The following is a 12593-nucleotide window of genomic DNA, read 5'->3' as shown; positions in this document are numbered from 1 at the left end:
AGAACTATCTGATTTTACAAAGCCAAGAAAATACTAAATCCTTATTAAGTAATGAAGGAGGGGTTGGAGAAGTAAAGGCCTGTAAAGAAGGGAAGGAATGAATAGAAAGCATGAATCACCAGAGGCACCGGCAGTCAAAGCCAAAATTAACAATTGGGATGACATCAAATTGAGAAGTTTCTGTACTGCAAAAGAAATAGGAAAGCAAAGAGACAGCCGACAGAATGGGAAAAAAAATATTTGCAAATTATGCAACCGATAAATGTTTAATAACCAGAATCTACAATGAGCTCAAGAAACTCCACAACAACAAAACAAACAACCCACTTAAGAGATGGGCCAAGGACCTAAATAGACATTTTTTTTTCTTTTTTCTTTTTTTTTTTTTTTTTGACAGGGAGAGTTAGACAGAGACAGAGAGAAAGGTCTTACTTTTTCCGTTGGTTCACCCCCCAAGTGGCCACTACAGCCGGCGCGCTGCGGCGATCTGAAGCCAGGAGCCAGGTGCTTCCTCCTGGTCTCCCATGCGGGTGCAGAGCCCAAGGACCTGGGCCATCCTCCATTGCACGCCCGGGCCACAGCAGAGGGCTGGACTGGAAGAGGAGCAACTGGGACAGAATCCGGCACCCCAACTGGGACTAGAACCTGGGGTGCCAGTGCCGCAGGTGGAGGATTAGCCTAGTGAGCCATGGTGCTGGCCCTAAATAGACATTTTTCAAAAGAGGAAATCCAAATGGCCAACAGACACATGAAAAAAATGTTCAGAATCACTAGCCATCAGGGAAATGCAAATCAAAACCACAAAGAGGTTTCAGCTCACCCTGGTTAGAATGGCTTACATACAAAATCAACTAACAACAGATGCTGGTGAGAATGTGGGGAAAAAGTGACACTAATCCACTGTTGGTGGGAATGCAAACTGGTAAAGCCACTATGGAAGACAGATGGAGGTTGCTCAGAAACCTGAATATAGCCCTACCACATTACCCAGCCATCCCACTCCTTGGAATTTACCCAAAGGAAAATAAAGTGGCAAATAAAAGAGCTGTCTGCACCTCAATGTTTATTGAAGCTCAATTCACAATAGCTAAGACGTGGAATCAACCTAAATGCCCATCAACAGAAGACCAGATAAAAAAATTATGGGATATGTACTCTATAGAATACTACACAGCAGTAAAAAAAAAAAAATGAAATCCGGTCACTTACAACAAAATGGAGGAATCTGGAAAACATCATGCTGAGTGAAATAAGCCAGCCCAAAGGGTCAAATATCAAATGTTCTCCCTGATCAGTGACAACTAACTGAGCACCTAAAAGGATATTGGTTGAAGTGAAATGGACAATATGAGAAACAATGACTTGATCAGCCCTTGTCCTGACTGTAGAGGAACAACTGATTATTTTATTCCTTTTAGTATTTTTTTGTTCTACTTAATACCACTGGTTGAACTCTTTAATTAGCACACAATTATTCTTAGGCATTTAAAATTAACTGAACAGTGATCCCTGTTAAATATAAGAGTGGGAATAAGAAAGGGAGGAGATGTACAATTAAGCACATGCTGACTCGGACTTACTCCTAATGGTAGAGCTAGAAACGTACCAGGGGATTCCAATTCAATCCCATCAAGGTAGCATGTACCAATGCCATCTTACTTGTTAAAGTGATCAGTTTTGAGTTCATAATTGATCAAAAAGATAGGATTAAGTGTCAAAGGGATTACATAAATAAGTCCAGTGTCTGCAAATAATAATTGATAGAATCAAAAAGGAGAGAATGATCCGACATGGGAAGCAGGATACACAGCAGACTCATAGAATGGCAAATGCCCTAAACAGCACTCTGGCCTCAGAATCAGCCTTTAAGGCATTTGGATCTGACTGAAGAGCCCATGAGAATATTTTAGGCATTGAAAGCCAAGACACTCTGGGAAAAAAAAAAAAAAAAAAAAAAAAAGGGACCTAAATGAAATATCTCTGCAAGTGAGATCCCAGTGGAAAGAACAGGGCCATCAAAGAAGGAGGTACCTTTCTCTGAAAGGAGTAGAGAACTTCTACTTTGACTATGGCCTTGTCTAAGTAAGATCAGAGTTTGTGAACTCAAGAGGCCTCCATAGCCTTGGCAGCTCATGACAAGAGCCTTGGGTGATTACTGACGTCATAAAAGTGTCAATTGTTAAATCAACAATAGGATTCACTGTGCACCTACTGCACATGTAGGATCTCTGTCCTTAAGGTGTTGTACTATGTGAATTAATAGTAAAACTACTATTCAGACAGTGCTACATACTTTGTGTTTCTGTGTGGGTGCAAACTGTTGAAATCTTCGCGTAGTATATACTAAGCTGATCTTCTATATGTAAAGATAATTAAAAATGAATCTTGATGAAGAATGGCATAGGAGAGGGAGTGGGAGATGGGATGGTTGCAGGTGGGAAGGAGGTTATGGGGGGAAAAGCCACTATAATCCAAATGTTGTACTTTGGAAATTTATATTTATTAATAAAAGTTGAAAAAGAAAGCATGGGTCTAATTTTTTCAGAAAGTTAAAATGCTGAACAAAGTTGACCTTTTCATTGATGGCAAAACTATTTTAAAGATGATTCCAAAAGAAGAAAAATAAGAGTATGGTGCCCCTGCCTCACCATCCAGGTAGTAAATGACAGTCAGGGCTGTAATGTAGATTTGAGTGACTTGAGAAGTCCTGGTCTTGGCACTGTGTACACAATCCCTTCCACAACTAGAGGAAATCTCTTCTTGTCTCCTTTGTATTTTTTTCTTTTGGGGGACAGAGCAGTGCCTTGAGGCTACTCCTTGCATCAACCTAAATTAAGTATTTGGCTTTCCTGATTGTGGGTTGATAACAAGCAATGACTTTTGCTGCTGCTGGATGACTGGTTGTCAGTGCAGGAACTTGAAGCAGAGGCTGACGGGCTCTCCTTGAACTCCTAGGGGCCGAGGTGACGTACATGAACATGACCGCATACAACAAGGGCCGGCTGCAGTCCTCCTTCTGGATTGTGGACAAACAGCACGTTTATATCGGCAGTGCCGGTTTGGACTGGCAGTCTCTGGGACAGGTAATCTTTCCAAGTTGTCTAAATTCCAAGTTCGGTCAGCATCAAAACGGGCTCAGCCACTGTGCTACAGTTGAGGGAAAGAAAATCTTCCACATTTATTAATTTTGTGTGTAGGTTTAAGTGACTCCTTTTTGGTTAATGTTAAAATGGTAAACCTTTCCTTGTCCTTTTAACAAAAAGGAAGGACGAAACAGAACCAAAAAAAACTTGCTTTGCTTCCATGCTTTTGTAATTCAAATGCTGCTCCCACATTCTTTAGAGCAAGTTGATATGTAATTCACACTCCTCAAAGTTAAATTTTCAGGATGACATCCAAAGATGATGTGCCTAGCTTCCCTTCATATAAAAAATCCCAGAGGTGTACAACAATCAGGGGAAGTGGGAAAACACTGGGAAGCTGGATTTCACAACAGTGAGGCTCCTTTCCTACAACCAGTCAGCCCCTTGTGATTTCCTTTAATGTCTCTCTCAGGAGGAACTGAAGAATTATAACCTCTGCATTATGAAGCTGAAGGGGCATCTCATCTGTGTAGGAGCTGATCTGGTCTCCTGCTTGCTTGTTCTCAGGTGCTAAGCCACACAATGAGAAAGAATAAACATGGTGGATATTTTAGGTTTCTCTCTTTTGGCCCCAATATACTTACAAAGTCATGCTTTAAAAACCTAGATGGATGAACAAGCTATTTCTTAGGTCTGTAGCACAAGTAATGCAGGGATTAAAAATAAACTTAATTCATGATCCAATGTAAATTCACATAAGAAAACATGAAAAAACACTGCATGCTCTGAACATCTTCCTGAAGTGAAGGCAGATGGAGAATCCTGCTCACCTTTTGTCCTGGAGGAAGAGAGATCTTGGGCTGCTTAGAGAAAAGCATCAGGCTTAAATAAAATGCACAAGTTGGTGGGACTCTCTAGGGTTTCAATGATTTTAGCCATTTGGGCTTCTTTTGTGGAAATCTGCATTCTACTGTCTGTTGTGAATTTAATAGCGGGTTAAATTCCCTGGGGGTCAGGAAACTGGGACATGGTGGTAGAACTCCTTACCTGCTGAAAGGCTGTTTATGTGCAATTTATGTGTCAGGTATGATGCTAATGGCTTTGTATAGATTTTTTTCATTTGTCATAACAATCTAATGATAGATGTTATTTCTCTACCTTCCTAATAAGGTAGGAGTAAAAACAAAACAGATCCATTGCTGCTGGAAAAACAAAACAAAACGAAAAACTCTTTAATCTGTGTAAGACTCAAGCATTTAGAGGTGGTTCTCATATTCCTTAGATTGACAGTTAAGTAGGCGGAGTCTAGATGTTTTAGACTGGTGATTTGGGACTCAGATATAATTCCAGCAATCCAAGATTCAGATATAAATCATTCCAAAGTCACCAGTATCACATGTTTCTGCTGCTAAACCAAACTCTTAAAAACTGAAGCCTCACTCCTATTCTCTTAGCATTCTTTTCAGTTTGCCTCTCGAACGAGAGATTCTTTGATGGAGGTGGAGGGGAGAAATAAGCCAGGGAGTAGGCAGGATTGAAAATCTTGTTTGTGTACATTTAGCATCCTATTGGCTTCCCTGCCTCTCTATATCAGCTCCTGACCTCCTCAGGACCTCTCTGGGGGCACCACTCTTGTGTGCTAATACTATCTGCTAATACTATCTGCTATCTGGAGCCCCTTTGCCACAGCCCTGGGTATTTGGGATCGTGTTATTAGTCACCCACCTTAAATTAATGTGCCTTTCAGCTGTATTCAGTTACTTGGGACTTGGTGTGACTTTGTGCAAAGTTGTATGCAAAGCTAACAATTACATGAAGAATTATATTTTCCAAGTGTCAGATTGAGCCAGTGTCATCAGGTTTATATTTTGTAAGGTTTTCCAGTGAAAGCCACAATCCTTGCTGTCAATTGTTGTCTCAAATCTATGGTAAGTAGGAAAAAAGATAAAACAGCTCCAGTGAACGAGGTCTTTATACTGGTCATTCCTCTAAGCATGTAAAGAGCCTGAACTATAAATTATTCAAAACTCACAACAACCTTTCTTGTAAACAGTACTGTCACTTTATTTAACAAAGAAAGACGCTAAATAGACACAGCTCAGTTATGTATCCAAGGTCACCTTCCAGGAAGTAGTGATGCTAGAATTCAAACCCAGGCATCTAGTTTGCAATCCCTTACTTTTATTTCACTGTCACTATTTTAAATTTTTATTTCTCTGTTTTGCTTTAAAGAGTTATTTGTTTATTTAAAAGGCAGTGTTAGAACTTCCTTCTGCTGATTTGCTCCCCAAATGGCCACAGGCTGAAGCAAGGAGCCTGCAAATCCATCTGGATTTCCTACATGGCTATTGGGCTCAAGCACCTGGACCATCCTCTGCTTCCTTCTCGGGCACACCAACAGGGGGCTGTATTGAAAGCAGAGCAGCATGGACCCAAACAGGTGCCCACACGAGAGACTGACAGTGTAGGCACAGCTTAACCTGCTGTGCCACAATGCTAGTTTCTATTTATTTATAAGAGAGGCAAACAGAAATAGAGGAGTAGAGAGAAGGATCTTCCATCTGCTAGTTCCCTCAACTAATACCTGTGACAGCTGGGAGCTGAAATTAGGAGCTAGGACCTCAATCCAGGTCTCCCACATGAGTGGCAGGGGCCCTGCTACTTGAGCCATCACTGCTGCTTCCCAAGGTCTGAAGTAGCAGGAAAATGGAGTCAGGAGCCAGGGACTGAATCTAACATTCTGATGTCAGACGTGGGTATCCTAATCCCAGGCTAAATGCCCACTTCCAGTAAGTTTTGAAATGAATTATATAGGAAAAATCATTGGCTTTTTTGATAACTTACAGGTTTCCTCTCTCTCCTTTTTATCTTTAAGAACAACTAACAACATTCATACCTTTCCAATTACAAACCCGGGGTGATGTGGTGGCAGTAGAATGACACCCACTGTGGCTTAATACTTGATTTCTGCAAACACACTTGATCTCTAGGTTGACTCAAAGACTAGGAAATCAATGTGTATTGCCTTCATACCCCTTGCATCCTCCAATCCATCAGATGCCCCCCCCTGGTATTCTTGGCCACCAGGAGTCCTTCAGGAAGAAAGTGAACCACCACAGGCCTTCACATTGGCTTGGATTTGTGACTCTCAGGAGCTCCTAAAAACAGCATGGGGGAATGAACAACACAGCTCTTAACAAAGCAAACAAAAGACTAAGCAGTGTATGAAGCTGAAAGAAAAAGGCACAGCAGTCTTCCACCATAGGGCTCTGGAGGCGTGACACTACAATAAAGCTTGGGAAAGAAAAGGTGAAAAACACGTTTTTAGAAAAAGTTACATTTATAATGTTTTGAACAAAATCACTCAAGTGAACCATTGGGCTGGAGTTAAAGGTCAGGTTCCATATGTTCATCGGTCACAAGAATCCGACATCTCTAGGATGAGGAGATTTTTAAATAGTGTACTTCAATGTAATTAGAATGAATAAGAACAGGCCTATTTAAATCCTGTTAATGTGTATTTTAATCTCAGCCTACCTGTATTGTGAAAAGAGCTAAAAGTTAAATATGAAAATAAGCCAGCTCTTGGTGTGCCTCAGCATGCGAGTCCATAGCTGGTAATAGTAGGGCTCTGTCTCCTTAGCGACAAACTGGACAACTGGCAAGTCAAGGCTTAGTCTCATGTGGTAAAGATAATTAACAGCTACTTATTGCACATTTACTCTACTCAGAGGACTGAAAAAAAAGACATAAGCCCATAAAAATTATGTAGTCCTGTTTGCAAACACAATTTTCAATCATTATTTAAAGTGAACATGACCAGGCATTAGAGAAATAATTTGGGTACCCAGGCAAAAATGAAAAATGAAGCCTCCTTTAAAAAAATTATAAAAAATTTAAACATGGTAACAGGAAAGCATGAAGCCAAACACAGAGCCTTCTGAACTTGGAGCCTTGCCCTTGAAGGCAGCCTTGGTATGTAATTAGGGAAGATCACAATAAATACTATGGGGCTTGGGAAGACCTGCAGACTAAAGAGCAAAGGCCACAGTGAGAAGGGGGGATTTCAGCTGGTGAGCACACCTGTGTGAATGAGGTGACGAAGAAAGATCTTATAAGTGGAACAGAGTGAGCAAGGACACAAAGTTGGGAGCAAGTATGGGGTGTTAGAAGATCCAGGAGCAGCTTTTTGCAGGAGCAAAGTGTCCCAGATGGAAGGCCTTGGAACCTAAAACTGGGAAAGGCAAGGATAAGCAATGGAAGGATGCAGGTGCCCAGGGTAGGATGTGGCTTCAGTCCTGCATGCCCAGAGGTAACCACTGAAGATCTGTGATCAGCGCATGCCTCTACTGGATCCATTCCAGAGAAAATGCGCAGGGAGCAGGGACTAGAGGAGGCAGACCACTATGAAAGGAGTGAATGACGGCCATGTAGAGGTAGGTTCTGTGTGTCAACATGTGAGACAGTGGGGCCCAGTTGTTTAATCATAGGGCTGGGGGTTGCTAGGGAGCTGTTTTCCAGATGTGATGCCCCTTTCTATCGATAGATTTGAGCAAAGCAGATCTTTCTCTAGAGTGTTAATGGCTTCATCCAGTAGGTTGAAGGCCATAAGAACAAAAAGTGGGGGAAGGGGTCCTAAAGATGAAGGAAGTCTTTTCAAGACTGCAGCATAGAAACCCTGCCAGACTTTGCAGTCTTCCTGCCTGTCCTTTAGATTTCAGACTTGCCAATGCCCCAGTTGTGTGTGAGAAAATTCTTTAAAATAAATACCTTTCTCTTTCTCTCTCTCTATAACCACACACACAGTATTTCAAAAAGTTTGTGGAAAATATATTTTATGAAAAAACTACACATGAATTTCAAAAACTTTTGCACCAAGATAAATGTACCTTTTTATTCCTTTTTTCACAAAATTTTTGAAGAACCCTCATATGTACCCTTGTGTGTGTACGTGTGTGAGTGTGTATGGGTGGTCAGTTCCCTCTGTTTCTGTGGGTTCTCCATCTACAAATTCAACCAACCACTGAGAAAATTTGGGAAAAAATTATATTTGTTCTGAACATGTACATACTTTGTACGTACTTTATTCTTGCTTATTCTGTGAACAATGCAGCACAATAGCTATTCATATTGCATATACATTGTGTTAGGTATTATAAGCAATTTAGAGCTGTAAGTTATACCAGAGGATGTGTATGTATATGGATATAAAATATATGTATGTAATGTATATATAATATGTGAGACTACACCACTTAATATAAGGGAATTGAGCATCCTTAGATTTGGTGAGGGTAAGTTCCTGGAACCAATCCCCTGTGTAGAGCAAGGGGCAGTGTTATGTCTACTTTTTGGAGAAGCCATAGTACTGCAGATAGTAGCTATGAGAACTGGAAGGTTGATGAGGCGTGGAGACCAGCAGTGCTATGTCACTGTGACTGATGGGATGTGAGGAGTGAGCCAAAGGAAACACAGACTGGACATTGTTTCCAGCATCTGGAGCTAGGCACACTTGGAGAAGGACCATTCTGTCAACAGAAATGCAGACTATCAGGACAAAGGGGCAGTCCTGGTGTCCAATAGGCAGATGGAGAAGCAGCAAAGAGATTGACCAATATGGCGGCATTTCATGTAATAGTTCAGCACCTCATCATGATAGTTCTTTACTGAACCTAAAGCTGCTGATCCTAACTGCTGTATCTGCAGTAACCATTTAGAGGGACATGAACACAATTCACACCCCCTATGCCTCACAGAGCTCTGTGACTTCTTTCAAGTCTTCCTGTGGGTTGAGGTTGTAGCCTGTTGTTAACAATGGGAAAAAGCATCAAGGCTTAAAGTGTCTTCGATTCCCTCTCCTTGTCCTTTTTTCTTTCAATTAAAAGATCAGAGTGCAGAGACAGAGTTTTGAAGACCCAGCGAATATGACCGTGGGCAGGAGGAGTTCACTGTGTTATTGCCCATCCTGTCATCCGGTTTCTTGCTGTCTCTGGGCTGATGTTTTCCTCAGAGCTGATGAGTTTTGACAGACGTATTTTAGCTCTTAGGGAAGTGGTGCGTTGGTAACACAGGTAGCTAGATATCAGAACCAAAAATGAAAATGAAGCAAAGTAAAGGCAATTAAACTGCCAGTACAACAGAGAATCATTAATATTCCTTAGGGAATGTGTAATGAGGGAAAACAAATGATTAATTCACCCCATATTGATTTAAAAGATTACTTTAGGCTTCTCAGAAAGGTCATTCTTGTTTGCATATGCATTTAAAAATAAATGAGGTGAAAGCCTCCATTTTTAATAAAATATATGTATTAGCAGACTGCATTTGAATAACTAAGTCTTGTACATTTTCTACAATTTTTAAGATTACAATTTGACAAACGATGTTGTTCATAAGAAGCATAAATAGAGAAACCTTTTTGCTAGCCTCTCAGGCATGACGTTCTTGCAAACGTAGCTTGTTGTTTGCTGTAGTCTCAATTTATGTAATTACATGACAAAATAAGAGCCGCATTTGGTCTCTTGTACTTGCCTTTCCTAACAGGAGATTTAGTAAGTAGGTCATTCCCAAGTAAACATCTATTTTCAAAATTTTCCTTCATACGTTCCTTCAGCTACTACTTCCTGAAATGTTCTAAAATGTGTGCTAGTCTGAGATATCCTTGCATGACATGTCTTGAGATCTCAATCTTGGTCACTTTTTTCTAGGTTTCTAGTCCATTTATTTTAAGACTGTCTGAAAATATGATGCGTAGAATTCAAATATGATACTTCAAAAGTAGCATCCCTGGTAGGTGATGGCTCAAGTACTTGAGATCCTTACCACCCACAGAAGAGAGCTGGATGGAGTTTCTGCCTTCTGGCTTTGGCCTGGTGCAACCCTGACTATTGTGGGCATTTGAGGAGTAAACCAATGGATGGGAGGTTTCTCGTCTAACTCTCTCTCTCCTTCTCTGTCACTCTCTGCCTTTGAAATAATAAAATTAAGTAATATTAAAGTAGCCTATTTGTGGGCTTTTGCTTCTAGTTCTATTGACTCCATACTTGCAAAAGCAGAGGCTGAATCTACATTTGCTGTTTTGCTAGTCTTACTATTTTCATTGGCTGTTTCTAAGCATATTTGCCAATACAACACTGTGGTAAGTGGAGTCAGGATTAAAATTTAATTTTTTTCTACATCTTAAAGTTGTATTACTCTGAGCAAGTTCTTTCACCTAAGTTTCCATTTATTCGTCTCTACAATTGAGTTAATAATACTCTCCTCCAGCAACTATTCAGGAGACCAAATGAGATACTAAAATGTACCTAGCACCATATATTACAGCATGGTACTGCCCAGTCCATTGTAGCCATTAGAGTGTGTGATAGGGAAATTTATTTCCTTCCTTGATAAGAGTTCTCTAGGTCAATAGATCAGAGATACTTATTTGCATGTATTGTCTTTGGCAAAGATTTCGCAAATGTCAGGTTTGCCCACAAATACATGACCTGGTTAATGGTACAGTGAGGCAGACAGCAGCATCCAAGGGTGTGCTATGTGCATTTCTGAAGAGGTCTTTAATTTCTTGCCATAGAGCTTCATTCTACATTCTATAGATATTACATCCATTCTGTATCTAAACCTTGCTGTTCTGGGTAATACCCAGAAGACAATTGGCCAACTGTGTACATTGCACAAATCTAAGGGATAGAAGTAGAATCTTGGAGTTTAGAAACCCAACTTAAGGAGATTTCTGAGTATTCATCAGACCAGCAGTAAAGAGAAAAAATGAGGACCAGCACTGTGGTATAGTAGGATAAACTTCTGCCTGCAGCACTGGCATCCCATGTGGGTGCCAGTTCATGTCTCAGCTGCTCCTCTTCCAATCCAGCTGTCTGCTAATGGCCTGAGAAGGTGGTGGAAGATGGCTCATGTTCTTGGGCGCCTATAACCACGTTGGGGACTCGGAAGAAGCTCCTGGCTTCGGATCGGCCTACCTTTGGCCGTTGCAGCCATTTGGGGAAGTGAGCCAGCATATGGAAGACCTCTCTCTCTGTCTCTCTCTCTCTCTTTGTCTATAATTCTCTCTCTCTAATCAATAAATCTTTTATAAAAGAGAAGAAATTGAACAGGATGTGGAAATAAATGAAGACCACTCAAATGAGAACAAGCATGCTCACATTAGCATGGGTGTCAGCCAGTGTCATTTGAGCTTGGGAGAGACTCAAAGGCAAGCATAAGTGTGGGAATGCTTCATGGTGGAAAAAAAAAAAACAAAATTTTTTTTTCCCTGGCTGGTCCTCTGTTGGAAGCAGAGAGAAGAATGCTGGAAACTGGAAATTGTTAACTATGTCCTGGCCATTTGAGATGGTTTGGTTTGCTATAAGGGCTATAGTCTGACTCCCTGGAATGACTATTGAAGATAGTAGATTGGCTTTCTGGGCTGGTTGTTGAAGGTTATGATCCACAGTTCTGTTTTTATATACAGTCTGACTATTCTCTGCCTGTAATTTTCAGGGGTTAGAAAATCCCTTCTCTTGAACATCTCCACTGTTTGCCTCCCCACAGATTGACTTTAGAATCCCTGCTAGGTCTCTGGGAGCTATTATGGGGAACCAGAATGGAGTGTCACCCAACTATGGGTTAATGACTTGAAATCTCAGCAGCTAATCCAGGCCTGGCATGTATTAGATGCTTCAGACAATTTTATTGCATGATTGCATGAATTGATAAACAAGCGTGTGTTCAGTAACCCCATAGTTCTCCTGTATCATATGCAAACTGGAGTTAAAGATCAGAAATTGTGAAAAAAGGAGTTGTATCAAGGTAAGCGTGAATTTGTGAGCAAGCTAGTTCCCTGTAACAGGCATGGGCTGGGATTCAGTGCAGTAACTATTCTGGGTACCAAAAATGCTTCCACATTACTGGGCAGGAAAAGATGGCAAGGATTAAGGCAGTGTGGTATCTTCCTTAAAGCTTACATGTTGTAAGCTCACCAAATCTGAGCTAACAGCAACATCATCATCATCAATTTTTTACAATCTGCCAGCACAGTCAGCAGGCATCAGGACACCCCTGCTTCCTGACTTTCACTGATCTTGACTGACCTTGACTGTACCTTGATTACAGTACAGATGCATCACACCCAAGAGCCTGGCCACAGATACTCATTCTTTAAGTGGGGCTTGGTGACAAAGCAATGACTTTCCCCAAATGCTGGTCCACACCAATTTACTGATACTTCTGACATTGTCCTCACACTGGTTAAGAATATGCTATTCATTATGACGATAATGCAGAAAAATGCCACTTTAAATGAAGTTTTTTAAAAAATGAGGTAAAATTCTAATGGCAAAGTTGGTTGAATTCCTACACACAAATTTTGTTTCCTTCAACAAATGTGTATTAAAAATGTTTCATTGGATTTCTTTGAGGGTTCAGTGGGATCTAGGAAATACATTTATTTTAACAACTATATTAACAAAGATTCACTTAGGTGAATTTTATTGCCCCATTTTTCTTACTTCATGG

The 12593-nt window shown here is 40.7% G+C and overlaps 1 protein-coding gene across 2 annotated transcripts in view; it reads left to right on the top strand.

Annotated features, from left to right (window-relative positions):
- The window catches only part of PLD5 (phospholipase D family member 5), a 405904-nt gene that overhangs the window by 285129 nt on the left and 108182 nt on the right, over nt 1-12593 (top strand). For both annotated transcript variants that reach the window (XM_062211388.1, XM_062211389.1), the window contains one exon: nt 2956-3083. In XM_062211388.1, coding sequence (XP_062067372.1) covers nt 2956-3083 — 128 coding nt within the window. The remainder of the gene's footprint in view (nt 1-2955; nt 3084-12593) is intronic.

The sequence above is a fragment of the Lepus europaeus genome, chromosome 14 (assembly GCF_033115175.1).
Source record: "Lepus europaeus isolate LE1 chromosome 14, mLepTim1.pri, whole genome shotgun sequence".
NCBI lineage: Eukaryota > Metazoa > Chordata > Mammalia > Lagomorpha > Leporidae > Lepus > Lepus europaeus.
This window is presented reverse-complemented; position numbering and strand designations above follow the sequence as displayed.